The sequence below is a fragment of the Dermacentor silvarum genome, chromosome 4 (genome assembly GCF_013339745.2).
Source record: "Dermacentor silvarum isolate Dsil-2018 chromosome 4, BIME_Dsil_1.4, whole genome shotgun sequence".
Taxonomy (NCBI): domain Eukaryota; kingdom Metazoa; phylum Arthropoda; class Arachnida; order Ixodida; family Ixodidae; genus Dermacentor; species Dermacentor silvarum.
The window spans coordinates 132,407,741-132,435,598 of record NC_051157.2 but is presented as its reverse complement, the minus strand read 5'-3'; the positions used below and the strand labels follow the sequence as shown (position 1 = coordinate 132,435,598).

The window sequence follows — 27,858 nt, the reverse complement described above, 5'->3', positions numbered from 1 at the left end:
TAGTGGCTCTACGAACTTAGTGGCTGAACACGTGTCAACACTGACTCCCTCACTTCAAGAGTTCTCCTCAAGTCTTTAGCGGTTGGCTAGTGTCTTCTTGGCTAGTAGCTATGCGATGTTAGTGACTGAACACGCAAGAACATGGAACCCCCCCACCCCGAGAGTTTCAAATGTTGAGCAGTTGGCTAGTGTCTGGCTGGCTAACGCTGGGCAGTTGAGCAGATAGCTAGGTGGGTTGGCTATTGTCTTTACTGGTCTCCGAACACTAGTCAAGTGAGATTTGCCTTGGCTAGTGGCCGCATAACAGGTAAGTAACAACTCTGCCCCACCCCTTCTCAGGAATGTTCCAAGCGTTGAGCAGTTGGCAGCGAAGACAGGAAGCAAGCGCTCGAGTAGGAGTGTATGGGGAGCACGCACCGGTCTGAATATCTTCATCATTCTCTCCTGCAGGTCCCTGCCCTGTGCCTGGCTCAGGTGGTAGCTGTGCTGCACAGCACGCATGCAAGGCCCACTTGGCTCACGTTTTTGTGTTACACGTACACCACTTTTGTACTCAACATGTGCAACATACGCACACACCACACAAGGTGTGTCCATCACCTTGTATGTCCATCACAGGAAGCAAGATGCAAAATTTCTGCCATAGGCCTGCCCTACGAGGCTCATTAGTACTGAGGAACTGTCTCCACTTTGCATTGTGAACCAGTCACCATCTCTGCAGTGGATGCCTCTAGGCTGTACGAGCAGTCTATGCGAATAAATAAAAAGTGGCACAATTATGACCCAATACGTTTTGGCCTCGTCAGTTCTGAAAATAAGACCACTTGGAATGCCATCAGCTCCTGGGAGGCACTATCCTTTGGCATTCAATTTTTATTTATATAAGAGGCACTTGGTCGTTTGACAGAATTTGAACAAGCACAGCAGCACAGGCACTGCAAATGTGATAATGGCAGTGATTAGTGAGCAAGACTAATAATGCACCAACTACCATAAGTATCTCAACATAATCTAACGAGCACAGTGCTTACTGTGATCAGCACTTCAGAAAGCAACAGAAATAATGAGTACCGTAATTTCTTTTTTCGTTTTTTTGAATTGGTACTTTCATCGGATCTGCTGGTTCCCATTTTCATGTTGCCTGCAATGTGACAGTTACTGCAAAATACAACTACTCTAAGAAAAGTTTGAGTGCATCCTGCCCACTAGTGCTAAATATTAAAAGTGAATTATTTATTCGAGCATCAAATAAAATCACAAATGTGTGGCACCCTTGTTAACACACATTTTACTACTCGCAATTAAATATTTTCTTCTCAAGAAAATCAAAGAACACTCCTCAAAGAAATTTAAGTACAGTGCTCCCCACAAGCACTGTACTCTCCAGCTGTATTGTATTCTTTAGCTCTTGTTAATGGTTGGACCACCCAGTGTTGACACAGCTGCCAATAAGCAATGACAACTATCATCACCACCATCAATGCGCTTAGATAATTGTAACGGGTTTAGGAAAATTGTTCCCCCCCCTCCCAATTTTGTGTAGGAAGCAGATTTTCACAGCATTACAGTCCAACTTTTCACATTCATTGGTTGATAAAAATGGTGCACGCTGGAAGTCAATGAGACCTCTCCACCAAGGAAGTGTTACACACACACACCTGTGCAGTGCGCCCTACTGTAACTACCTGAATGGCAATGTTGGGTGGTGCCACGCCGTGGTTCAACAGCTCGTTGATGCTCTCTGGTCCGAACGTGTCGGGCGGCTGCTGCTGCGTCTGCATGGTGAGCTGCTGCTGTTGCTGCTGAGCCAGCAAACGCTTCTGCTGCTGCTGCAGGAACATCTTCTGCCGGCGCTCCAGAAGGTTGCGCCGCATCTGCATATAATGAGGGCGCATCGTCATTTTCGCAAAGGCCACAACACTTTCCGTTCTTATCGATGCAAGCGGAGACGCTAAACATCCAGATACTGTCGCCAATTACAGCAGGACAGAAAGCTGGTAGGGTTCATCAGCCCCGTTTATAAGCAGTACTTGTCTGTTCTCTCGTCTGCTCATATATTTTGCAGGTTGCCCACCACCCCTACCCTTCCGTTTCAATGCTGCTGGCTTTAAAGATAGCAAGGTGTTAGGTTAGGTCACACTGCCATATTCAAGCATATGTATTAAACTTGCACTGCATAAATTACACAGTAAAGTGAGCAGCAGACATTTTTCTTAGTTTCTCTCCCGTAATTATGCAGGCAGAGCTACAAGTGCATCCCAATAGTGACATGCATAAGGAGGGGCTTATGCATGTCACTGATTAATGGTAAAGAAAATCCCAGCAAAGGCACAGATGCTGCAAGTTTGAAAGGGCAGCTTTCGTGTAGATCACAGTGCACTGCCAGGACAGCAGCTTACCTGCGGAGACACGCCTGCCATGCTGGCCACACTGGGAGCATACTGGCGCAGCCCTTGTTGCTGTTGCTGCTGCTGCTGCTGCTGACCTGGCTGCGGCTGTTGGGAAGCCATTCGCAGCCTCTGAGCAGCTGTGTTGCTGTACAGAGGAGGAGCTGCCTGGTAAGATGCGGAGGACCCGGGCCCCGCGTATAGAGGAGCCTGGAGACACAGCGGGAGAGACATGGCACTCACTCCATATTCCAGGGAGACAAGCAAAAAAAAAAAAAAGTTGCAGGCACTGCTAGAGCTGTTCCACCATCAACACGTGGTCAGCCCCGTGCATTTCTCAGCATTTCTCAATGAGCTGCATTGCAGTCTGCAACACACTGCGCCGCAACCTTCGCCCAATATTTACTACCGCGAGCTTGCTTATCCTTTGCGTCGAAAAGTGTGGCATTTGCTTCAATTTCAGCCCATTTCAAAACAATGCTGCTCATCATCAAAGGTGGTAAAGGCTCCTGTTCCTTCACAATGAGGACTTTCTTACGTGTTGGCTGGCTCACAGTACGTGTTGGCTGGCACAAAGTACAGTCGAATCTCAGTAATTCGAACACGCTTAATTTGAACTGCCGGTTTATTCGAACTGAGGCTGTGGTCCCGTCAAAGTTATGTGTATTCCAATGGGCGAAAACGCTCGGTCCTTCGAACGCGAAATCATTTGCGACAGTTAATTCGAACATACCGCGCATCAACAATGCTCTCTGCAGTGCACCAAATAACGCGGCGGGGCCTCCGACCGGCATTGCTCCGACACCGCCATGGAGCAAAAGCTTAGGAGAGACTCCTCAATGCACGGCGGAGGCCTAGTCCGGCCAACGAAACTGACCACGCCGGCAAACACTCGCCTTCCCTATAACGGCAGAAAACGAAACTTCAGGGAGCGGGCTAAGCTGGTGCCGGGCGCGCACGGAGACAGCCGAAGGTAAGGGAGCTAGGAGGGAGTTGAGAGAGAGGGGGAGGGGAGCCACCGAAGCTACTGCCACTAAAGCCACTGCCACCGAAGTGGCGGAGTTGCCGAAGCCAAATCTGCTTCCCTGCCGCCCTCCTCCCTCACCTTTGACGGCCACCGCGTGCGCACCCCCGTCGCCTTGCCGTCGCCGCCCGCTCCCTGAAATTTCGTTTTCTGCCGTTATCGGGAAGCGAGCATTGGCCAGCGTGGGCAGTTGCGCTCACTATGCACTTGCGCGCTGCGATATTTCACGACTTGCACCGTTCATGCATCGTGCTATGGTGCTCGAATACTTCAAAAATACGTCCTTTTAATTCGAACAAATTTTCGGGCCCCTTCGAGTTCGAATTATTGTGATTCGACTGTACATCAAGTTTTTTCTTGAATAGAATGCATCTAATGCCTTCCCGACGCCATCGATGAAAGCATGACGGTACTAACAAAGAAAGATCACATCACCATGAATGCTATGCGTGAAGCGAGCGTAACCGCACACAACCTAGGATCACTGCGATCACAAGACATGTTATCGGGACCACCGCTGTGATTGAGACTGAGAATCGTGAGCTTCCAGCTTAACTGTGACAATGACGGTATCCCCTTGGCATGGTGACGGTGGTACACCACACCGTTGATAGGCACATTAAAATGAGGCCTGTTTGATTGCTGAATACAGCATGTCCATGCAGTAAATTTCATATTTCCTGTGCACCGCTATATTTATGCGACTCCCTCGTTGAAGGGAAAAGGTTTATTTTTTTTATTTATCCATTTAAAGGAAATTTCACATCCTTAATCATTTTTCTCAGTAATTTCAAATCTATAAATCGTTTTTTGATGGCTGCACTGGTTCAAAAAAGTAGTAAAGCTTGAAAACTAAATGAACTAATGCATATTTCTTCAGGGCTTTTTGACAATTTCGTCTCGCTAAGCAAAAAAAACTAAATAACTGCTGTAGTCACCCGAATCCAGCATGCACCTCTTTTCCGAGAAAATAGGTCCAAAAATTGCCTGCATATTAGAATCGAATATGAAACCAAAATCGTGTTCGCGGCGTTGGCAAGAGCCTGCAGTAAAACCTCGTTAATTCGGACAATCGGATAATTCGGACTCGTCCTCTAGTCCCGGCCGGCGTATGTATTATTCAATGCAATCAAACTCTCGTTAATTCGGTCATATTTGGCTACACATCGGTTAATTGTGACAACTTTCAGAGCTCGGCGAGCGAGGAGCACCGCAAATGTATGACACAAAAGAGCAAGAACGGCGCTAGCGCCAAACCGAAACAAAGCGGCTGAGTCCGCGTTGCCATAGTCATCAGCGGAAATAGTACTGTGAATGACAGAAACGCCGGAACGCTTCGTGCCTATTTGTGCCTTTAAAGCCTTTATTCTTGTGTTTACCACCGTGCATAACACCGCGTTAGCCGTGGGCTTTCATAATTGTGCAGTTGCCATCATGATCGCGTCGATAGTGGCCGCACTTTCTTCCGCAACGTTTGCGGGAAAAGGTTCATTTTCACTCGGTACATGTGTCGGCCGTGTACAGGTGTGTACGTGTGGCAGCTTTATTAGTTTTAAACCATAGCTTTGTAGCTTTAGTACCTTCCCGCAAAAATGGGCAAAAGTAAAACCAGAATTCTAAATATTGCTTAATTTCGGCCGCATTATTAGAAAAACTAATAAAGGTACATGAATGAAATTTTACGTCCTACATGGAAATTCCTTGAACTCTAACTTATCCAAAATTTAGCTTCCTTGCGCGTGTAGTTGCCGGTAAGTTTAAAACAGAAGTTTGCGATATTTGGCAATCTTCAAAAGCAAATTATTCAAAAAGTAAAAACTCAAAATTATTTTGCTGCGTCTAGGAATTAGATAAATATGTCCTAAAGCTACAGAGCAAGCCGCAATGTAGTACGTGCAGTAGTTTCTTCTAAATATGGTCACAACTGAGACACAGTTCGCAAAACTCATGCGTCTCATGCTTGTTCTTGAACATTTATTTCTAAATCACAATAATCAATTTCTTTATATTATGTATAGTTGGAATTTACAAGAATTAAGCTTTCTATGGTATTTACGACAACTTTATATCCTAAGTAGAAGAGCCACCACGGTTTCTCTAAAAGTACTGAAAACGGGGCGGGGCGCTCGTGCCGCCAGAGTGGGACGGCCACCTTAAGAGAATTGTGTGGTGAACGTTCACGAGACTGAATTCCAAGGGAGGCCCCACTGACCTGCTGCTGCTGCTGCTGTTGCTGCGGGGACTGTGACTCGAAGCTCATCAGCTGCTGCTGGATGGCACTGATGGCCATCTTTTCACTCAGGTCGGGCTGTCCCTGCGGACCACCCTGCGGCCCCTGCGAGGGCTGCGCCTGCTGCGGACCATCCAGGACTTCCTCAAGCAGTCGCAGTAGCACCGTCTCCTCCGAGGCTGTCGTCGTTTCCACACCCGGCTGCAGCTCCTGTTGCAGGCTCCACACCTGCGACCGGGCAACCCAAATTGAACAAACACAACCAGGCACTGATGATTGACAACTGTTGAGGATGGTTCAATAGGGATCGATTTTTTGGGGAGTTTATTTTCCCAAACCACACTGGGCCCATGTGAGAGGCTGTAGTGGCGGGCTCCGAAATAATTTTTAACTCCAGCGACCTTTTTAACCCTTTGCGGTCTGCTGTCGGGCACCGCCCGACAAGGGTGTTCGGGGGTTAAATTTCGCGGTTTTTCGCACTGCGATTCGTGCGCATTCTTTGTATACATGATTGCATCTCTTGAGGGATAAATAAACTTTGTTTGTTGAAGTTTACTTTTTTTTGCACTAGGGTGCAGCACAATGTTCAGCACGGCTTCTGGATACCAGAGCGTTCTCACTTGAGCACGGAACCGCACGATTCATGCGCATTCTTTGTATACATGATGGCCATCTCTTGAGGGATGAAGTTTATTTCTTTTTGCACTAGGGTGCAGCACAATGTTAAGCATGGCTTCTGGATAGCAGAGCGTTCTCACTTGCGCGCGCAACCACACATTCGCGCAGTTCGCCGAGAAGCATGACCACATTTTCACAGCGTGCGTTTTACGGTGGTGCGTTTAGTGAAAGCTTGTAGGGCTTTCCATTATCAATAGCTTTATTTTGAGGCACACACAGCTGCAGAATCATGGTGAGAAAGAACAGCGACACCTGCAGTACCGCCGCAACCTCTTCCAACAGCTGGTGGGTGACGTGACGGCTAGAGACAAAAAGCGAGGCCCGTCTGCGCGGAAAGAGTGCGAGGAAAGGCTAGATGGGAGGAGCCATTTCATCTACAAGCTCCCAGGCCGAAGCAGCAAGGACTGTGCCGCTTGTAGCGATCAAAAAACAAATGGAGGCAGGAGGAAAACTGTTTTTTTGTAAAACCTGCAGTAACAACCCTGGCCTGCGAGAATGCTTCGAGCGGTATCACACGCTGCTCAAATATCGGTAGAGGAGTTGCCTGCAGAATGCAAGAGAAAAAATAAATATCCTGTGAGTTTTTTTCTTCCACAGTTGGTGGTTTTCTTAGTGGCGCCACAAACTGGCAAAATAGTTTTGGACTGCAAAGGGTTAATGTGCACTTAAATCTAAAGAAAATACAAGTACCTTGCCATTATGCCCCCATCACCATGGCTATGAACTGAACCAGCTGTTCAGCAGCAGAATGCCACAGCTCTACTAGTATGCCAACGTGGCTGGTCAAGCAAGCAGTGCCGTGACACATACTAAGTGATGATGGGTTGATGGTGATGTGCTGACTTAAGGGGAGGAGGGGATGAAAAATAACTTTTTTGTTTCTCGGCAGAAAGGGCTGAAATTTGGCACACACACTGTACATTGCAACAGAGAGGCAAATCTAAAATTTCATTAAGATATCTTCATTAGTTTTTGTTTTATAAGAATGTACAAAAACTTACAAGTTCCTTGCTCGTGGAAAGCCTGGCACAGTAACGAAACATGGTACGGAACTGGGAATACTTTGTATGTTTGCCCAAATGTCTAATCTACATCAAGACAGTGTTAAGATTTTTTTTTTTAGTGCCCTCATAATTTTTTGCTCAACATGACATGCATGTGACTGTGTTTCACTGCATAGAGCCATGTAGTTATTCTGAAATAATTAAATAATGGAAAGATAAATGAACATTTCAAGACTGTCTTGATGTGCAGCACAGTGTATGGATCACAGCAAAACAAATTGGATAAAAATCGGTCCAGCCATCATTGTGCTGTACTTTCCACGAGCGAGGTGAGCGACAAAAAAAAAAAAAAAAAAAACAACAATTGAGAAAACGAGCTGTGAAGTTTTGCAAGCAGTGCAGGTTTATTAGAATGCATCAGGGTGGTAATTTTTGGCATCATTGCTGTCAGGCATCTTCTTGCACCTTTGCCTCTTCGTTTGGTGGGCTTTGAAAATTTCATAGCCTGGCTAGTCCATCAAATTGAACTTCCATTCAGTTGCAGACACCGCGCGAAAGGAGTCGCGCAAACTGCATGCTCGCGCTTCTGCCGTCACCGCTGACACGAAACGCGGCTCGAGGCGCGTCTGAATAGTGCGCCGTTCGGGCGACTATTTGTCCAGTGAATTTTCGGTTATCACACTGTAGCTTGTCGACGATTGGGGCTCGCTCGGAGGCGGCGTGTCCGTGTCGCACGATGCATCAGAACATGGGTTCTCAAAGTGGGTTCCGCGGAACCTACGGGTTCCGCAGGCCCCTGCTCGGGGTTCCGCGAGCCACTGATAAATTTTCCCTGGTCCCGCTCCCGACAAGTGTCTAAAACGGCGAACACGAGGTGCGCTTGATCCAAAGAACCTCCATTACCCATGCCCGAGTGTCAAAAAGCACATCACAGTGCGTAACAGCAACGCGCGAACTGCGCAATAAATACGCAAGCAGCTTGTACCCACCCAACCTCTGAGAACGGGCAGCGCGCCTAAGCTTTCGCACTTGAATCTCGGAGGCCGTAACTTACCACCATGCGCCTTTCTCCTGTTTGTAGATAGGGTAGGTACCGATAGCGTGGAAAAAAAAAAAAAAAAAGAGGAGCACCGCAAATGCGCGCCGCAGAAGAGCAAGAACGGCGTAGCGTCCAACCGAAACGAAGCGGCGCAGTCCGCATCGCCGTGGTCCTCAGCGGCAATCGTACGCGGCACGTGACTGACAGCAACGCCGAAGCGCTTCGTGCCTAATTGTGCCTTTAAAGCCTTTATTCTTGCGTTTATCGCCGCGCATAACACCGCGTTGGCGGCTAGCCGCGTGCCTCCGTAAGTGCGTAGTCGCTATCTCTGATCGCGTCGATAACCACCGCAGTTTCGTCCGCAGCGGTTGCGGCAAATAGTAGTTTCGTTTTCACTCGATGCGCGCGTCGGCTGCGTGCCTTCACAACTGGGTAGTCGCCTCCCATGGCAGCGTCGATAGCGACCGCAGTTTCGTCCGCACTTCTTGCAGCGAAAGGTAGTTTCGTTTTGACTTGGTGCGTGCGTCAGCCGCTTGCCTTCTGAACCGCAAGATCGCCGTCCATGATAGCGTTACCGTAATCGCGTCGATAGCGGCCGCGGTTTCGTCAACAGCGGTTGCGGCAAGCAGTAGTTTCGCTTTTACTCAGTGCAAAGCTGTCAAAGATAAAAAGCACCGGCTACATCGCGATGGACGGACAATTTGTTGGCGAGCAGCTGAGTGGCGAAAAAATAATCGGGATGTGCGCCCGTTGGTGCAAAGCGCGTCTCAGATGAAAACGCGCGCCGCGAAGGATGTCGCGAGGCCTTCGCCGCTGCTAGCGCTAATCAGTCATGAGATGAGAATTTCAGCTTCCGCACTGGTCTTGTGCTAAATAGAAACAAGATTTGACGATTCATTGAGTAAATAAAAGCGTGTTGACGTAGTGCGGCATTTGTTTGTTTTATTGATACCCTCGATAATTCGGTTAAATCGGGGGGGGGGGGGGGGGGGGGGTCCCTGGCACTTTATGGAGCTTAGCAGGGTTCCCTGGGATGAACGTACCTGAGAACCCCTGCATCAGAAAGTGAGTACACCATCTTGTCAGCGATGGTGACCTTCAATCTGCGTCGCATCGTACGATGCAATCTCGGCTACCAATTAGCGTGGCCGTACACCAAGGCACGGGAGCCTCCATTGGCGCGTTTTTCGTCGAATGCGTTATCGGTGCCGATGGCACAGGGTGATTGTTGGTTTTGCTGCTGGAGTCACACAGTGCAAGATAGCGCGGCACGTAATCCACGGTGCAAGTTAGCGTGCCACGTTCAGTCGGGTGCCCCTCCGCTTCTCCCGCTGATCGCCGTATTTTCCTTGCCGTAGGAGGCTCCCGCTTCCGTATTGCGAAGGCATGCTTTGTCCAAAATTTCTTCTCGAATGAGAGACCATCCATCACTAACCTGGGAGCTCTCAGAAATCCGAATTCTGCATGTCAAGTGAAGACGCCGGCATGGTTTCCGAAGCAGACAACTGCGGTTGCCATTATGCCCGCTGCTGCAGCAGTAACCAATAGGGAGACGCCTTTCAGCACAACAGCCAATCGGAGGCCCGCATTCAACGGAGGAGCCCGTGTGACTACCTCCAGCAGACCCGCGCTTCTTTTGTGCTTGTGCATTTGTTACAGGATGGCAACGACCAACGAACTGAGAAGCGGAACGGCGAAACTTTGAGCTTTCGAACGATACCAAGATGTCGGCGCTCAGTGGCAGGAAATACGAGATATGGCTCCGTGAACTGCAGTGATTTTACCCGATTTAAAGCTCTTTTCTCACCCTGCGCACTGACAAATTAATTTTTTCGGGCACTTTTGGTGCGTTTTCAGCCAAACCATTTTGATACAGCGTAGATTAGGCGTTGCAGATACGGAAACGCGTGGTTTCCAAAAATAGATTTTTCTCGCGATCCCCGCGTCCCCCCTTAAAAGCCAGCTTGTCAGTTTATGAAATGAGGACTGCAGGGCCATATTCCTGAGCAATCATTTTCACATATGATGCTTTAAGTGCCATTAACATACAATAAGCAACACGAGAACAAGGTGAAAGCAGGAGCCAACGTTTCGACAAGTGGAATTGTCTTTTTGAAGGCCTTGAAGAAGACAAGTTCACTTGTCGAAATGTTGGCTCCTGCTTTCACCTTGTTCTTGTGTTGCTCATCGTCTTGAATTTCTATCTCCCACATTCCTTGTGTTTTCCCTGGATTAACATATGCTAGTCACTCCAGCGATGTGCCATGCTGTGCATCAAAAAAGTGAAAGAACCTCCAAAACTGATAATGCAGAGCCCTGAAGATAAAGGTAAGCAGCTTTTGCTTCTCACACCATCAACATCAAAGTTGGCAGTGTCATGACCTCCCCCCACCCCTCGAGGGCTGGTTATTTAACGAATTAAATAACAAGTCAACACAGAAGACAAATTCAAGCGCCACTCACATCATCCAGCACTTGCGACAGCAGCTGGTCAGCTGATGCGCCCCCCGCTGCGGCAGCCACGGAGAGCGACGCTGCGGATGAGGAGTTGACTGCATTCACAATACTGGCCGGGATGCGCGAATCATTGAGGAGCTCCGACAGCACTGCACCCGGACCACTCGCGGCCGTGATAAAGCTGGACCCTGCCGTGCTCGTCGTGTGCGGCAGATAAGCCTGAGATGACTGCTGCGCCAGCTGCACAGCGCGCCTAGTTGAATCTGGGCTGTTCATGAGAATCTTGCTGAGAAAGCCCTGCTGCTGCTGTTGCTGCTGCTGGATGAGGCCACCGCCACCACCAAAGGAACGCTGCTGCTGAAGCGTCATTGCGCTGGATTCTGTGACAAACAGAAAAGACAAGAAGGTCACCACACTCAAGCAGGATACCTACATAATGAACTATAGGAAATTACTAGGGGTGTGCGAATACTCACTGGGTGAGTAAGGGACCCACGTACATTCGCTTATTGCTCTCATGATTGACCAATACTGTTCCTTGTGTGAAGCTTTTTATTGGTCACAGGCAGCATACATTTTCATGCGCCAACTACAGCCCCAGCTCCTTCAGCACAGGAGCAGAAGTAAGAGAAAAGAAGCACCATCAGACGAAACAAACTTCCTGAAATCAAAGTCCGAGCAGGTCGGCACAAACATTTATGCGCGTAAGTCGTACTCGATATCCTTCTTTTTTGTGTCTTGTCAAATGGCACATTGCCAACTCATCAATGTCACTGGTGGGCGACTTGACTGTTGTGAGCAGGCATCCTCCAGCAATCGCTTTCGGGGATACGATCACTTACGGCATCAGAAGTGTCGGAGGTCGTTTGTTGCACTGTGCAAAGAGTGAGGTTGGCCCAGTGCGCGCCCTGCGACGAGTTGCCCCTAATCTCATGAAAGTGATTGTATACCCGAATGCGATCACTTCAGAATACCCACTTCAGCTCTTTTGCAAACTTAACTAGTATGTATTTTCAAGGTGGCAACGCATAAATGGGGGGACTACACCGAGTGCACGCAGGCCTCGCCGGTCACTGGCATGCTGTTTACATTTATCCCACGACCAGCTGTCTTGGCGTTCAATTTTGCAAACTTCGGGCAGCTTCGGGTTGTCTTGGGATCACAGCCCACAGTGACTTCCTATCAGGGCCAGAACTAGCTGGCTGCCAGAACTCCAAAAACTTCAGAGTAAGAGGCCCACTGATGAGCCACCCGTACAAACATATTAGCGGCAAGCATTCCGCGAAGACTTGCAGCCCCTTACCACATCGTCCAGCGGCGAATTTCATAACGAAATCAATGAGAGTGTCTCAATCAAAGACAGCGAACTTTGCGTGAGCATCGGAGTTGAGATCAAAGACAAGCCATTGTCAATCTCGTCGTCACTGGCACTGCTGACATCACCGCCTGTCGCTCAATGCCGCTGTCTGTTCGCGAGAGCAATCGCTAGTTCGAGGTCTCTTCGCAGAACGAGGCGGGCACTATCTGCACTCAAAAACTCCATCAAAGCACAACCTGTTTCATCGTCAGTAGCCACATGCTCCCAGAGCTCGGTAACGTCGGCGTCTTCCATCGTGTTGGTTTCACTGTCATGGGGGGTTTCGTCCTAGTGCACTAAGCCCGCCTTTCCCGTTCATTGGCATGGCCACTGGTTCCAGCTGTTACGATTACTGCACTCCCGGTTAGGAATCTTGCACAGCTACATGAGAGCAGCACAGGTACCATCACTATTTCTTTTTTGCATGCATTTTTTTTTGCTATGTTACGGCGCCCCAGTCTTTAACCGCTTTAAAACATTTTTGCTAACAGAACTTACTGTTCGTAAAACTTGAGATGCAATGTTCGTAAAATCATAGAACGAGCCCAAATTCACAAACTTTATGAATAAATTCAGGAGAGTTGGCAGGTATGGTGATGACAGAAACTTTGGCGCACCTTGTGGACCCAGACCAAGCAGGGAAGTGGGACGACCGGGCTGTGGCTGCTTGATCATCACCGACTGCGGCTGCTGCTGCTGTTGCTGCTGCTGCGGCTGCAACAGTCCACCAGGTGTCGGCGGCGTGTGGATGAGCTTCTTCTCGAGGTTCTTGGGCAGCCGCTCCTGGGGCAGCTGCGACACGATCGAGTTGGCGATGGACGTTGGCACCGAGGGAACAGGCCGTGGCGTCTGCGCCAGCATTGATGCCAGCATCGGGTTCTGGCCGGCGAGGTGAGCCTGCCATGAGAACACACAACGCACGATTGGATACGGTGACGCCATTTGGGTTGAGTTGACGCTGGTTACACGACACAAAATCAAGAAACAATGAGGAGGTGAAAGCCTGGCAGTGTGACTAAGTCATGCATCGAGTCGACTGTCTTCCCTTATTTTAACATGACAAGTCGTGTAACTATAAACCTCAACATGAAACAGACATTTCTATACCACAGTGCGCCGCAAGTGCACAGTGCACAATGAGGAGAGAGTGTTCGTCGAGGGATTAGGCTTGCCCTAGCACCCGCCACTTGTTTGCAGCATTGCTGCCGTGGGAGTAAAGGACAAAGCGAACAAGGCACCGTTCTTTCCTGGCGCTCTTCACAACATAAGTACACCCGGCCACATGCATCTGCATTTGTATCTCCATACAAGAAATGTGAAAGAAATAACGGAGCCAGTGCAGATATCACTGAACGGTCACACTTTCGCAGAGCTGAACTCCGTCATGAAACATATCGCCTCCATTGTTTGAAAGTTCTTTTAATAATGCCATGTTGTCAGACGACGCAGTAACAGCCGAGGCCGCAACTTGCGAAAAGAAAAGGTGTTTATCGCCCTTCTGCTGGCACAGAGGTCTCATTACAGAAGCGCGTACACAGTGGTGGGTTTTAGAAACAGCCAGGGTGCTTGCCAGTTGATTGCTCACGGGTTGGATGCTACATGTATTCTCATTTTTAGATAAAAAAAGAGAGAGAGAGCGATTTTGCCTGCACTCTTGTCTCTTTCATGAGAAGACATATTGGGATCAAATTTATGGCCCAGGTACTCACAATATTACGTTAGCGTGCATGATCCACCACAACTATGACACAGCCCGCAACTGCATTTTAATTTCAGCACAATGTTCACAACTAAAGTAGGTTGCTGCCTTGCTGAGAAAATCTTTTTGAAAGTGATTCCAATCAGCTGTACTACATCAAAAGATAGTAGGGACTTTTCCTTATGTTTCTGAGAACGTGCTATCATCGGCATGGTTCAGACATGAAACCTCGAATCGCAACTAAGCAATACGCTTCGTCAGAGCACTTGCGCAACCTCACTAAGCACATAAAAAATTTTTTAGATTTTTGCTCACGGACGTCGTGCAGTTAGACGTATTTATGAAATGCAAGACTTTACATTACAGCACGACAAACACAAAGCAAAATTAACTGTTTTTATTCAGCTTTAAAAAATATGTGCGAGAAATCGTGAAGCGAACTCCTCTCCCTCTACCTAGCATGGAGAAGCGGAATAATTTTCCCTTGTGAAGAACGCACTATTAAATGAGGCGGACCACAAACAAAAGCTATGTGACAGTCGACTCTACAGCTGTGGAGCATGCACTGGGTTTAGTATCAATCTGCGCTTTGTCCAATCATGTTTATTACGACTAATTTTATTTGCCATGCAGGTCAATTTTGGCCAATACCCAGAACTCTTTGGTGTCGAAAGGTGTGTGGACTAAACAGATGAACGGGGTTCGCAACTGAGCTAGCCCGACAGCCGTGGCCGCATGCATACTCTAGATGGATGGGAATTGCAGAGGAAAGAGGCCGTCGCAGTTAGACAAACGTGAAGTTCTTGTTTGAATTAGGCAGTAAAATGCACCACTTTGCCAAGTTTGCTAGAATTATTACTGCTGACAGGTGCTGGTACGGCACAAAAGGAAAGTGGAAGTGCGAAGCCCGTCTCTGCGGCGTACACCCGTCCCATGAGCACTTGCGCAGTCGTTGGCGGCGCTAGCGTGCCGGAGAAAGGTCTATTCCACAACATGCCTCACAGAGTACCCATGACAGCATTTTTTCCCCTTGAAGTCCTTTAGTTCCTACAGCATTCTGTTCTATTCTTCCACAAAATGTCAGATGTATTGGAACAGTGAAAAATTCTCAGTAAAATATTACAACTGGCTCACCTTCTTATACACATGCTAGGTTTCTTTCACATGAATCCTGCCCGATAATGCGTGCACTATCTAACATTTTTTTTTTGTTTTACCACACCCTTAGCAGATTTTGTGCAGTTCAGCAACAGCTATACAGGTAGCAACATCAGACAATCAGCAGTGGAAACTCAAATTGTAGAACCCATGCTGATAATTTGCACTGCACAATGGGTGAGCCCTTCTGATCTTCCGCTTTCCCCCAAGACACACAGCTAGTCATCATTCTCAGTTAGCTGACGCACTGGACCCACATATTCAGCTGCACTGCACAAAGCTGGCAAGAAGACAGCGTGTACAAAATGTTCTTTCTCACTTTCAGCTTAACTACTGCTTGTGCAAGAGAATGTCAGTGCATTCCAAATTCCTGGGCACAAGAAATAAACTGTTTACGTTGTGCCTGATATGCAACGCATTAGAGATTTTGATACATTACTGCGAGATGCCCCAGGTGCATGTGCATTTAGACTGCGGCAGCTGCCACCAGTTACCGTGACTGAACAACAACATGGAAATGCTCAGACTGCATGCTTCGATCTGAATTTACCCACACTACTTACCCTCCATTGTAACAGTAAAAAAAAGTATAACCAGCCTTCGCCAAAGGAATTATCAGTTTTTGCCATTATTATCCAGATCAGTTGCTTGTTTCAATTTTGTTCGGCCTAACACACCATCCATGAAAGGTTTTGTTTCTACTACCTGATGGCACCACATCTTTAGCGTAGGTCATGCCATTGGTGATGTGGAATGCTCCAAAAGCCTAGTTCTTCCCAACATCCTTAACTCTATCACTCGGCCCTAGTATACGATTACTGCATGCAATTGATCATGCTGTCAATCACACCACATAGTTTCCTACAAATACTACAGAAAACTAGGGTGCTAATGTATATGGGAATGATGGTTAGTACATTACTTTGCCCAAACTTCGTCCTTCTAGATTCAAACAGCTTTGTAACTTGGCAAATGAATAATTTTCAACACACTATTGCGCTTGAATTGCAACAATTTACAGTGAGCAGAGTCTTATTGTCTTCTGCATTTAAAAAGAAAGCAGCATTGCTTCAAAATTAGGGCCATTAAAGGCAGATAAAGTGTAGCAAGTAGAGCTGCAAGAATGTTTCAATCCACAAGCTTGAAGATCAGACAAATCCGTGTACTACCACCCATCATCCCCAGGGTAGCTAAACACATGGTAGCACAAGTTCCTTCTAATAATTTCTCTAGAAGAAATCTATGCATCACAGTGACATGTCTGCCGTAGTTCCGCAATGGGGTGGCACAGGCAGCGTGGGCCTAACACATAGCGCATAACGGTAACATTTCACATATCATGCAAAGCTAAAGTGCTCGAATTTAAGGCAGCCCGACTTGTGAGTTGCCGTGGTTTCATGTTGCACGTACACACACACTCTTCACATGAGGACAGTATGGAGGCCCCACACCTGACAGAACACTACGCCCCACGGCACCCTAAGGTTGCCACGGGCAGCAAAACCAAGCAAGCAGGCGAGCACCACAGATAGAAAGGCACAGGTTCAAGGGGCCACAGCAGATACTGACTGGGACACTGAGAATAAAGGAGTGGACGACAACAACAAATAAAAACAGGAGAAGAGACAGCAAATGAGGAACACTTATGAGTAGAGGTACACAGAGGACAAGGAGGGAAAGGCCACCAAAATTTGGAGGGACCTCAGCTGCCCAAATTACCTTAATCTCGGGACTAAGGGACATGCCGCTTGCTCCCTAATCAGGAACAAATGGGGGGAGAGAAAAAAAAGGGGGCAGGGCACAAGTCAGTCAACACAAAATATGCAAGGGAACAAACGTCACACACACACACACGCACGTTGCACACAGGGGACACTCCCACCGGACAGCACCGTGAATCACCACTTCGCGTCAACATAGCCGACAGCTTGACCAATGCTTCCCAAATTAAGGGGGGAAAAAAGTGCGCAAGAGTGTCCAGGTTCATTTGAAACAATCATGAAACTGTAACTACAGTAGAACCTCGTTGATATGATCCCATTTTGTGCTATTTCTCGGCACAAACGTTCCTGATCAAGAACACAAGAAGTAACCCATACAATTATGCTTATAGTTTGCCGGTTATTATATTGCCAGCAAACACGATTTATTGGCGCCAACGTTCAATACATCGGCAAAGTGCAACCGTACGAGACGTTTTCTGGCCACTAGAACCCTTGTTAACAAGAAAAGACGCCAGGCGCACGCGATTGAGAACAGTAACCGTCCGCAGCTGCAGCTTCCCAACAGTACTCACCCGCCAGTGTCGCATGAAAACGCTAGTGCACGCCAGCAAATCATTTCGCCGTCATTGCATGTCGCATTCACAGCTATCGCGACAAGCATCGTCATTTATCTGTTTGACAGCGCATGCAGCTTACTGTAGTTGGAAGCGTACTGCATGCTTTTAATAGGCGATAACCCAAACGTGCCGCAGGCAGCATGAAGCGAGTGTCATGTTTCAATCTGATGGCATTCTGGCATCACCCACCAGCTAACATTGGGTTTGGTTTCCCTTTTCCATCTTAAAACACTACATAATAGGAAAACAACAAAGCCCTTCTCAGGCCGCACAAACCCCAACCTTCCGACATGCATAGGAGTCTCACGTCGCCATGTTCTCACCGAGTGGGCATGCCAAAACTTAGCGCCACCGCGCGAAGAAGCTGCTGACACAGGCCGAATTCGAGAAGCGCAATAGTAAGCTTGCTGAAGATGCAAAAACGACAATGCATGTCTCGAGCCAGCGCAGGCACCACAGGCACGGTGTGTGTGCGGAGTCTGTTGCTGCAACGATTCGCGCAACGCTCCATATTTCGTAGATGTCAACTAGAGTTGCGTCGGCCAAATTTTTTTTAGTGACTTCGGGTCATACTATTTTCCGGGTAGTACGTTTCTTCTTGCTTTCTTTTCCCTAAATGTATCAACGAGATTGTACTGTATTACCGGTCACTGCTGCTTGCTGTCTGAATATCACGAGTAGGGAGGGGCCCGTGAGGGAATCTTAAATACTAATAATGTATGAAAATTCCGATGAAAGTCGCAGGTTTATTAGCCCTTCAAGAACAGGTTAATGCACCAGAACAGACCAGCACAAGAACACACACACAGACACTAACATACAAGGACAAAGCACTGAACTTCTGGCCAAGTTTAATTCAACCAACGCAACAGGGCATATTGTGGATGCATGACTGTTAGCCTATCTCCAGCATGACAAACAAGTAAAGAAATTACAAATTGACCTCTTTGTAGTTGCCAAGGTTGTACATAAGCTGCATATGGCTCCTCTCAAGCCTACTCGTGGCTTGCAGCCAGCTGTTCAGCAAGGCAATCACACTAGACAGTTTTAGTATAGCGTATGCTATACGCTATAGTACAGCGTACGCTAAGCAGCGCACGTTTATTACAGTTTTATTTGTACTGCGAGATCTTCAGATCTCAGAAGCCATATGCAATCGTCGCGCCTATCTCTCAACTTCACCGATAGGTGGCGCTGACATCTCGAAAACTCCATAAGGTTATCCATAATACACTGTCGTCGAAGTGGCCCAAGACTAAGCGAAAGGCGTTTTTTACACAATCATTTGTTACAAACGAAGCAAATTCTACAAAAGCCACGTCAAATTCAATTCAAAGCGGGCAGCAGGGACCGCCGCCATGTTTTACGTAAACTACGCAAACCACGCAAAGACGGTAACGCTAAATCTGAGAAATAGCGTGCCGTACAAGCTATGGGTCGTGTAGCGTTCTGAAGTCCCACTATTTTATAGCGTACGCAAAACTAAAACAGTCTACTGCGGGTTCCAATATTAATATTCCAAGCACTCTCCAAAGCTTTCCTCACCTTCACGTGTACCTATATTGGGCGCGCCATCTTTCTCCCTATGGAAGATTCTATAATAAGACTGCCTCTCAATAGTAGGTACAATATTTACATAGCTCTTTTTTGATCCAGCAGTTCACGAACTTTTTCATTTAGTTTTCTTGCGAACAACACTAATGATTCCTCTCTTGTCGGTCTCTAAATCTAACCTCTAGGCCTGCCTGGCCACCCTTGGTGTACAGCCACTATCACACTTAACCCAAACAACGAAGACAACTCCACAGTGCCTTAGCTTTAACAAATTAAATGAGCTGTAAATAGTCAACATAAAATGCTCTAGAAGGAAGACACTTTAAGCTAGCACATTCATGGCACCCCAACTAGAATTCTTCAGCACACTCTGCAGGAGAAGCAAAAAGGCTGTTAAGGCGTGCTCAGCTTAAGCATAACGACAACTGTATGTGAATGTGCATTAGTCGAGTAAACCTTTGGCAGAAGTTCTGCACTCCATGCTTGATGGTAGCATCTGTGTAATCACTGCCGCACTGGTTTTTACAATGGACCAACAACGAGTGCAGATTTTTGCACTAATTGTTGCACTTGCTCAGCTGTAATTAGACAGTTGAGCTTAACGAACACTGAAGCTGCAGCGCACAATGCCCATCGCATTAAGAGAAAATAGCGACAATAGGTAAGCATTTTAACAGGCACATCTGAGGCGCATGATTAGCTGCAAAATTACCATGAATTCGGCATGCTGCAAAATGACTAGCAGTGCTGTTCTGCTCCGTAACCATGAAACTGTCACATCACCCTGGGGTAGGAGGTGTGCGAATATTTGAAGGCTTCGAATAGGATATGAAATATTGCAACAATGGCTTCAGTCCTCAGATTGAACACCTGCTATTTGCGATTGTGAATACATTTTGAATACATTGAATACAGTTTGAATGGTTTTCAAACAACCTGTGCTGGTGAGGGGATCTCTGAAAAGCAGCTCTGGAATGAACAGTTGTTACCCAAGTCTCACGTCGGGGCAGAACCAGTGAGTGTAACTAAATATAAGGATTTTTGTACCACATTCAGAAACGATTAAATTTGCGTTTGATTCATAGTTGGTTTAGTTTACATTCCACTGCCATTGTTCGCACACCTCCGAAACCAGGGCTGTCCCCGCCTCACCTGCATGATCCCTGAAGGCACGCGCTGGTACTGGAGGTGGATGCTTTGGGCATAGGTCTTTGGGATATTGACACGGGCAATCTTTTGAGAACAGAAATGAAATGGGAGAGGTTGGGGAGGGGATGTTGGGGAAAGGGGTAAGCAACAGAAAAGCAAACCGCTAAAGGCCCAAGGAGAAAGCAGCAGAGGGCAACATACCACCAATGGGGGAGCATGCATCAGCAATGGCAAGGGATTGAGGGGTTGAGGGGGGTAGTAGTGACAAACGTAAAAGCAATGAGACAAACAGCCCACTTATAAAAGCACACACCAGCTGCTCAATAGACCTTGCGTCATCAATTTCTGAATGAGTGCTACACCTCAATTTGTGGCATCATCATAAGCTTATATTTATGTCCACTGCAGGACGAAGGCCTCCCCCAGTGATTTCCAATTACTCCCATCTTGGGCTAGCTGGTTCCAACTTGCCTGCAAATTTCCTAATTTCATCATCGAACTGGTCCTCGATTGCGCTTCCCTTCTTTCGGCCCCAATTCTGTAACTCTAATGGTCAAACTGTTATCTATCCAATGCATTACATGGCCTGCCCTGCTCCATTTTTTTTTCTCTTAATCTCACCTAGAGTATCAGCTATCTCCATTTGCTCTCAGATCCAGACCACTTTCTTCCCGTCTCTTAACATTAGGTCTAACATTTTTCGTTCCATCACTTTTTGTGCAGTCCTTAACTTATTCTCGAGCTTCTTTGTTAACCTCCATGTTTCTGCCCCATATGTTAGCACCATTAGAATGCAATCATTATACACTTTTCTTTTCAACGACAGTGGTAAACTTCCAGTCAGGATTTCGTAATGCCTGCCCTATGCACTCTAACCCCTTTTTATTCTTCTGTAAATTTCCTTCTCATGACCACAGTTTCCTGTGAGTAATTGAGCCAGATAGATGTACTCCTGTACAGACTCTAGAGGCCGACTGGCTATCCTGAATTCTTGTTCGCTTGCCACGCTGTTGAACATTACCTTTGTCTTCTGCATATTAATCTTTGGCCCCACTCTTACACTTTCTGGGTTAAGGCCCTCAATCATTTGTTGTAATTAGTCTCTGGTGTTGCTGAATAGGACAATGTCATCTGCGAACCGAAGGTTCCTGAGATATTCGCCATTTATCCTCACTCCTAAGCCTTCCCAGTCTAATGGTTTGAATAGTTCTAAGCATGCAGTGAATAGCATTGGAGAGATTGTCTCTCCTTGCCTGACCGCTTTCTTGATAGGTATCTTTCTACTTTTCTTGTGGAGAACCAAGGTAGCTGTGGAATCTTTATAGATATTTGCCAAGATATTCACGTACGCTTCCTGTACTCCTTGATTACGCAATGCCTCTATGACTGCTGGTATCTCTACTGAATCGAATGCGTTTTCATAATCTATGCAAGCCATATAGAGTGGTTGATTGTACTCTGCAGATTTCTCAATTACCTGATTGATGACACGGACGTGATCCATTGTAGAATATCCTTTCTTAAAGCCAGCCTGCTCTCTTGGTTGATTGAAGTCAAGTGTTGCCCCGATTCTATTGGAAGTTAGCTTGGTGAATCTTTTATACAATACTGAAAGCAAGCTAATTGTCCTATAATTATTCAATTCTTTGTCTCCCTTCTTACAGATTAGTATAATGTTGGCATTCTTCTAGCTCTCTGATACACTTGAAGTTGTGAGGCATTGTGTATAAAGGGCAGGAAGCTTTTAAAGTAGAATAATCGCATATATCTTTGATTATATTGACTATTATTCCGTGTTCTCCTGACACTTTTCCCCGGGACACGTTTTGCAAGGCCTTCCTAACTACCATCGCTAGTTATAGAAGGGGCCTCCGTATCCTGTTCCTTACTAACGAAGGTTGCATGGTTAGTACCACATATTGAGGAATATAATTACAAACTGTGATTAGGAATCATTACAGGACTTGGTGCACTATGAAAGACGAATATCCAGACGTGTGCAGCGAGACTGCTGACGTTGACTGAACATTGTTCTGTGAAAGGTCAGGTGGACAGAGGTTTCTTGCCAAACGCCACTATATTTCTGTGTATATTGTGCCTCAAACTGCACGATGCTGCCGTGTAAGCGCAGAAATCTGTAAGCGTCACACAACTGCAAGCTCCTTAAAGTTAACAACACTTGAGCACCATGTGTGAAACAAACAAACATTATCCTTCAGAATACTAGTATTCCTGAGCAGGCTATGGGTCAGTTATAGGTGGGCTGCTGAAATGAAACACCAATCGACTTCTTTTAAATCAAACATCCTGCGATATCCCACATCAGTTCATCATGCCTTGCAAAAGTCGAGTTGAGATGTCCCCTATCAGTAGGACTGTTAAATTAAATCACTATTCTTTCGAATTTATTCTTGACAGGTTGCATTTATGCTTGGGCACACACATACTGTATGACTGAGTATGCCAGAATAATCTGCTTGGCACACAACAGGTGTATTTTCTTCATAAAGGGGGGGGGGGGGGGAATATAAAGGATGAGCTGGCCCCTGTCAGCCAGGTGAGTCAACGCAATCAAAAGAGTGGACAGAACCAGGGCAACCAGGCGAGCCAAGGGTTAGATAAGAAATAGAAATGAACACGGGCGGTGTTGTCAGTAACATGGCATGCAAATGCTGGCTACCATGGTGATGGAAGCACTGAAGATGGCCCTGCAGAGGCAGCTGCACTATAGATGTCACCTGGATCGAGACCTTTTGAAGAAATCGCAGGGCTAATGCGGGCCAGAGATAAAACTTCAGCCTGCCTTGAGCACCACTTGGTAGTAGTCTTTTTCAGACAGGTTAGCAACTTGAATGACAGCAGCCACGTACAGAGCAATAATCACTGCTCAAGGGAATGCATCATGCACAGCAAGCTCCATGGCTGCAGCTATGCCCCAAAGTCCATAAACAGTTTGCAAGAAGGTGTAGTAACCTTAAGACAGGTTCTTTTATTTTTAAACAAGGACATCCACGTGTATGACAGGAGGTGCAGACACACCAGCAAAGTAGTCCACAACAAACTACAAGCTATTTTGAGCGGACTTATCAGCTGTTGAACAGCTCACATACCATGCACATGCCTATTGTATTATATCATGCAGTCATTGCACAGCGACATACAACTGTTCTGTAAGTTTTTAAGAATCTAGTTCTGACTCAAGGTGACATGACACACCAAGGAAAAGGACATCTCAAGTACTAACCCCTGTATATTCACAAATGGTGCTGCACTCCCAAGCTCTTCTTCCACTCCACCAAGTTGAGCGCAGTGCAGCCCCTCAACTGATGAAGACACTACACTTCCCAAGAATTGCCGTGAACGTTCATGAAGCAAAGCGACAACTTCTGTCGAGGGGTGGCACTGCTATCTACTTTCTTGAATCAAGGTGAAGTGTTGATTGGAGGAACATTCTAGAATACGGGGGTTAGTTTATTTCTGAATGATGCTTACTTTTCTATACCCCAAGATCTGCAAATCCCTCATGTGCCAGATGTTTTCATGCACTTCTCAACCACTCTCCAACGCATTGAAAGTTTCACAAACTTCAGCCTCTAGCACAAAAGAAACAATGTGTGGCAAAAGCTGTGCAGAACTCGTAGCACCATTCCTGCTGCAAGTCCTGGAAGGGATGCATGTTACATGCAATCATACCAAAACACCCGAGGACTCGGTGCTGCCGATGCCGACCTTTTTCCTTCCATTCTGAAGAATGGAAGCCAAGGACAAACTGAAGCATGCACCTTGCAACAGAAAAGAACACTGCTCCTCAAAGTACCGCACTTGATGCAAAGGCAAAAGAAGAGGTGGATCAGGAGGGCGGGGAGGGGAAGTCGAGAGGTGACAAAAACCAGCAGGACTCACCGTCGGCGGTCGCGTGCCCGTCATGTTGGGGCGCTTGGGTGCCTGATCAGCCTCCGGCCCATCCCCTTGGCTTTTGCGCTTGGCGCCGCCTTCTTCCGCACCCTCGGGCTGAAAGACAGCGCAAAGACTCTATGCTACTCGGCCAGAAGGATGTCGACGGGGGCAGCAAGCTTCACATGAACGCAGCAAAACTTTCACTTCCCTATGAGCAACAACCTCTACCTCTAGAGCTTCTGAAAGGGACATTTGGTTGTGCACATTGATTGGAATGCATCACCAAGCAACAGGAATGCAAGGATGCAGATGACCCGTGGGCAAGCGCTGCCCGCAGTGCACCTGTCTACAAAGAGGATGTAGACCAGACACCCACATGTACAAGCCCCGATCGTGTCATCTGCGTCCTTTTCCTTGCATTTGCGTTCCTCAGCAGCCGCAGTTCAATCGACAACCTCTGTCATCTTTCCTCACTTCACATTGATGCAAGGCATTCGTGTTTCTAACGCTTTTCAAGTTAAAAAAAAAGAAGTCCAGGAGAATGGTGAATCAAGAGCCATGCACGTTAAATCAAAAAGTGAAAGATTTTGGTGCAGTTTTGCATTATCTGGGTAATTCACAAGCGTGACTAATAAGAAATCAGGCACACTACTTCTGGTGAAAAGGTGAAATTTTTACGTAAAGTAATTTTTTCAATTCAGAAAAAATATTTTTTTTCACAATACTCTTGAGAACATCAATATAGGTATGTACAATTATTATATCCCTCGTTCTAACAGTAATACCTTAATATCAAATAATTAGTCCACATATATTTTTAAATAACTACACTATGACAGCAGGCACCAAATATCTGTGCTCTAAGCTACACAAACTAGACAAAAAATTGCACAGCACTACAATCATTCAGCAAGCTTATCGATAGAGACAGCACCAGTGTGGAAATTAGGACACAAGCAAGCCTATGCATTCTTATAAGCAGCACAAAGCAAACATAAAATTTGCATGCCCTACAAAAGCATGAAAACATGTGATCAAAAGATAGTAAGCACAAGCAATTTGCTTAATAGCGTTTCATAAGAAAGCAAAAACAAAAAAGATTCTAAATGTGCTACATTACCACCAATTTGCTACACCTAGCATCGAAACATTCACATTCAGATGTGCAGAGCATACAGTCACAGAAAGACAGTCATGCCAAGACCAACTCAAACATGACAAGGCCAAAGGAATCAATTAAAGATATAAAAAAGGGCCTTTCAAGAAAGGTACTACACATTTTCCAATCGACACAGCATATTCGACTTGTCATTTTGTTTCACACCAACCATATGAGGGCACAAACCCTTTAAACCATGGCAAAAATACTGTGAAGTTTCAGAACAATTTAATTATTTCCAGTATACTAGTACCCGTGAACAAATTTCAGTTTCGTTACCCAGGAAATGGTTGCACTGTTAAGTCGCGACACATTGGCTTGCTCCTTTCCTACAACTGCTGTGGCTGCTACACATGAGCACAGCCATAAGAAATGTGCGCGGCACTTGATTATTTTTACGAGCAATGTCATTGTAATATTTAGCCTTACTGTTACACAAAGCCAGCATACTTTGGCCGCGTGTAATGACATCATAATAATGTCGAAGACGCTAGCTGAGCATGACCAAATTTAGTTCCAAATTGAAATATCTTAAGTGTGAGAAACATGTGGTAGAGATTGTACAACCTTAAAAATACCAAGTCAGTGCTCGTTTAAAATAACCAGCTTTACAGCTCGAATAACCCGTTACATGCACCATGTCGAACACGCTGATCAGAACATCCAAAAACATGCAGGAACAGACAGAATTGCAGATACAGGACACGTCACTGCACGGTACGAATTTGTGCAACATGAAAAACAAAAAGAAAATGCAAGTACTGTACTTGGCAGGCACACAGAGGAACATAAAGTAACCACATTGACGCCCATACACACACACCACGTGCCACCTCCGCAACATAAGAGTTAACAGTAAGAACACAGGGACAGAAACCAAAGAAAACAACCAACAAAAACACATGAAAAAGCAATTTTGGAGTGTTTAATTGAGAACGCATGAAAAACCATCAGGACAACAGCACCAAATGCACCACACAAAACATCGAGCACCTTGAATCTAATTAACAAATGCCCAGTTCACTTTCAAAAAACTGAGAAGCATGCCACCCCCCAGTGGCAGGAGGAATAAAAAAACCAAACCATGCAGCAGGCAACAACATGACCATTGTCTTGAAAGATGACATGCACAAAGATGCAACACTAATCAGAGTGACTGACAGTCACTGCACACCAGATGTCTAGACGTGCACAACCCAGTACTGCTCATCACACAAAAGGCAGACCAGCTTATGAGTTGGTCTGCAACTAGGTGGTGGTTACTACAAAGGGTGCACCTGCCTACAGAAACTGAGTCAGAATTTTATACTTTGATTTATGCGTTGTTCCCAACAAAACGATAAACAAGTGTCATCACATGTACCATGCTGCACATGCTCAACGGAAACCTGGCTTCACGCGTATTACTATTACGAGAGAAAAGGGTGGGCACGTATGGAAACCGCCAGCACTGGTAGTGGCTTTATCTCCTGACATTTGTATTCCACCATACCACACGGAACTCTTTATTTCAATCACTGACCTACCCCCCACTTACGTGCTAGCGTAAAGGTTATCAACTGCCACCTGACTCCTACCCTTACCCATTCTTTTTGACAGAAACATTCCAGGAGAGCAAGAATGTTTAACGCGTTCTGGTTTTTGTTTGTGCTACACCCAACGTGAAGCTAGCATTAAGTTAGGTACAGTCACAGGGCACTTCAAACTTCTGTTCAGCACTTCTGTTTCAATCTACAACTCTGGCATTACAGCAATATGTATGGGTCCTGTTGCGCCTAATGACCTGGGCAAAGGGTCTTGTCCTGCTGCTCTTCAACTTCCCACACCTGTACAGCAGCATTATGTAGTCAAACCAGTGCCCTGCCAACTTCACCAAGCAGCCGAGGCTGCACAGGCCTCCGTGAAAGTGGTACAGGTCGTGGCATGGGTGATAACAGTTCTTTAAAATATTAAGAATAATCATGCAGGACTGACTCAGTGCTAGTTGCAAGGTTTGGTTTATTTGTGCTCTTCTGATAGAAGGGGGGGGTGCTAATAAATGAGACATCAAAATGAACAAAACAGACTGTTGCACTTGGCAACTACTCTGCTGTGCAAAAGCTGATGCTGGTCTACAATTATTTTCAGGGACATCCACCTTCAGCATGAGCTAAAGCAACAGCAACAGGAATTAAAAAAAAAAATGACAGAGAAAGACGGCACACTTCCCATCAGCACTAATTTTCGAGCATTCTTTGTTTCAAGTCCCCAATATTTGAATGCAACACTAACAGGGGCTCGAGGGAACAGCTTTCTTCCAATAATTTTTGTTTTCCTCTTGAAACCGTCACAGAGCTATGAACTGTGGCACTCCATTTGTCAGCCCCATTCTTGATTTTGGGTTTACATAGCTATGAACATGTTCCAGCACTGGACCATATGCCGAGTGACTGCCGAGCTATTGCAATGTCGAATACACATGCCCATGTGCCTTGCCTGTATCCCAAGGTTGCGAAGGGGGCACCTTTTTTACTGCGTATTAGCGCATCGAGGCCTCTCAGGTAAGCCCTCCACTCATTACCAGTGCTGCATACCACAGTCAGATCACCTGCCTCTTTCAATCCAACCATATACAAACACACGCAACAGTCAGCCCTACACAACTATGTCCCCACATCTAGTCACACGAGACCAATTTTGCAGGCTCTCCAAGGGTCAGCCTCATCCGATACGCTGAATTGCAGGT

The 27,858-nt window shown here is 46.4% G+C and overlaps 1 protein-coding gene across 3 annotated transcripts in view; it reads right to left on the bottom strand.

Moving 5' to 3' along the window:
• The window catches only part of LOC119450634 (nuclear receptor coactivator 1-like), a 550,996-nt gene that overhangs the window by 27,290 nt on the left and 495,848 nt on the right, over nt 1-27,858 (bottom strand). For 2 of the 3 annotated variants that reach the window (XM_049666097.1, XM_049666096.1), the window contains exons 14-22: nt 23,981-24,088; nt 20,081-20,161; nt 16,753-16,788; nt 12,794-13,073; nt 10,826-11,199; nt 5,624-5,869; nt 2,400-2,597; nt 1,686-1,874; nt 418-486 (exon numbers count right to left, since the gene is read on the bottom strand). In XM_049666097.1, coding sequence (XP_049522054.1) covers nt 418-486; nt 1,686-1,874; nt 2,400-2,597; nt 5,624-5,869; nt 10,826-11,199; nt 12,794-13,073; nt 16,753-16,788; nt 20,081-20,161; nt 23,981-24,088 — 1,581 coding nt within the window. The remainder of the gene's footprint in view (nt 1-417; nt 487-1,685; nt 1,875-2,399; nt 2,598-5,623; nt 5,870-10,825; nt 11,200-12,793; nt 13,074-16,752; nt 16,789-20,080; nt 20,162-23,980; nt 24,089-27,858) is intronic. The other variant, XM_049666098.1, reaches the window with a different exon arrangement.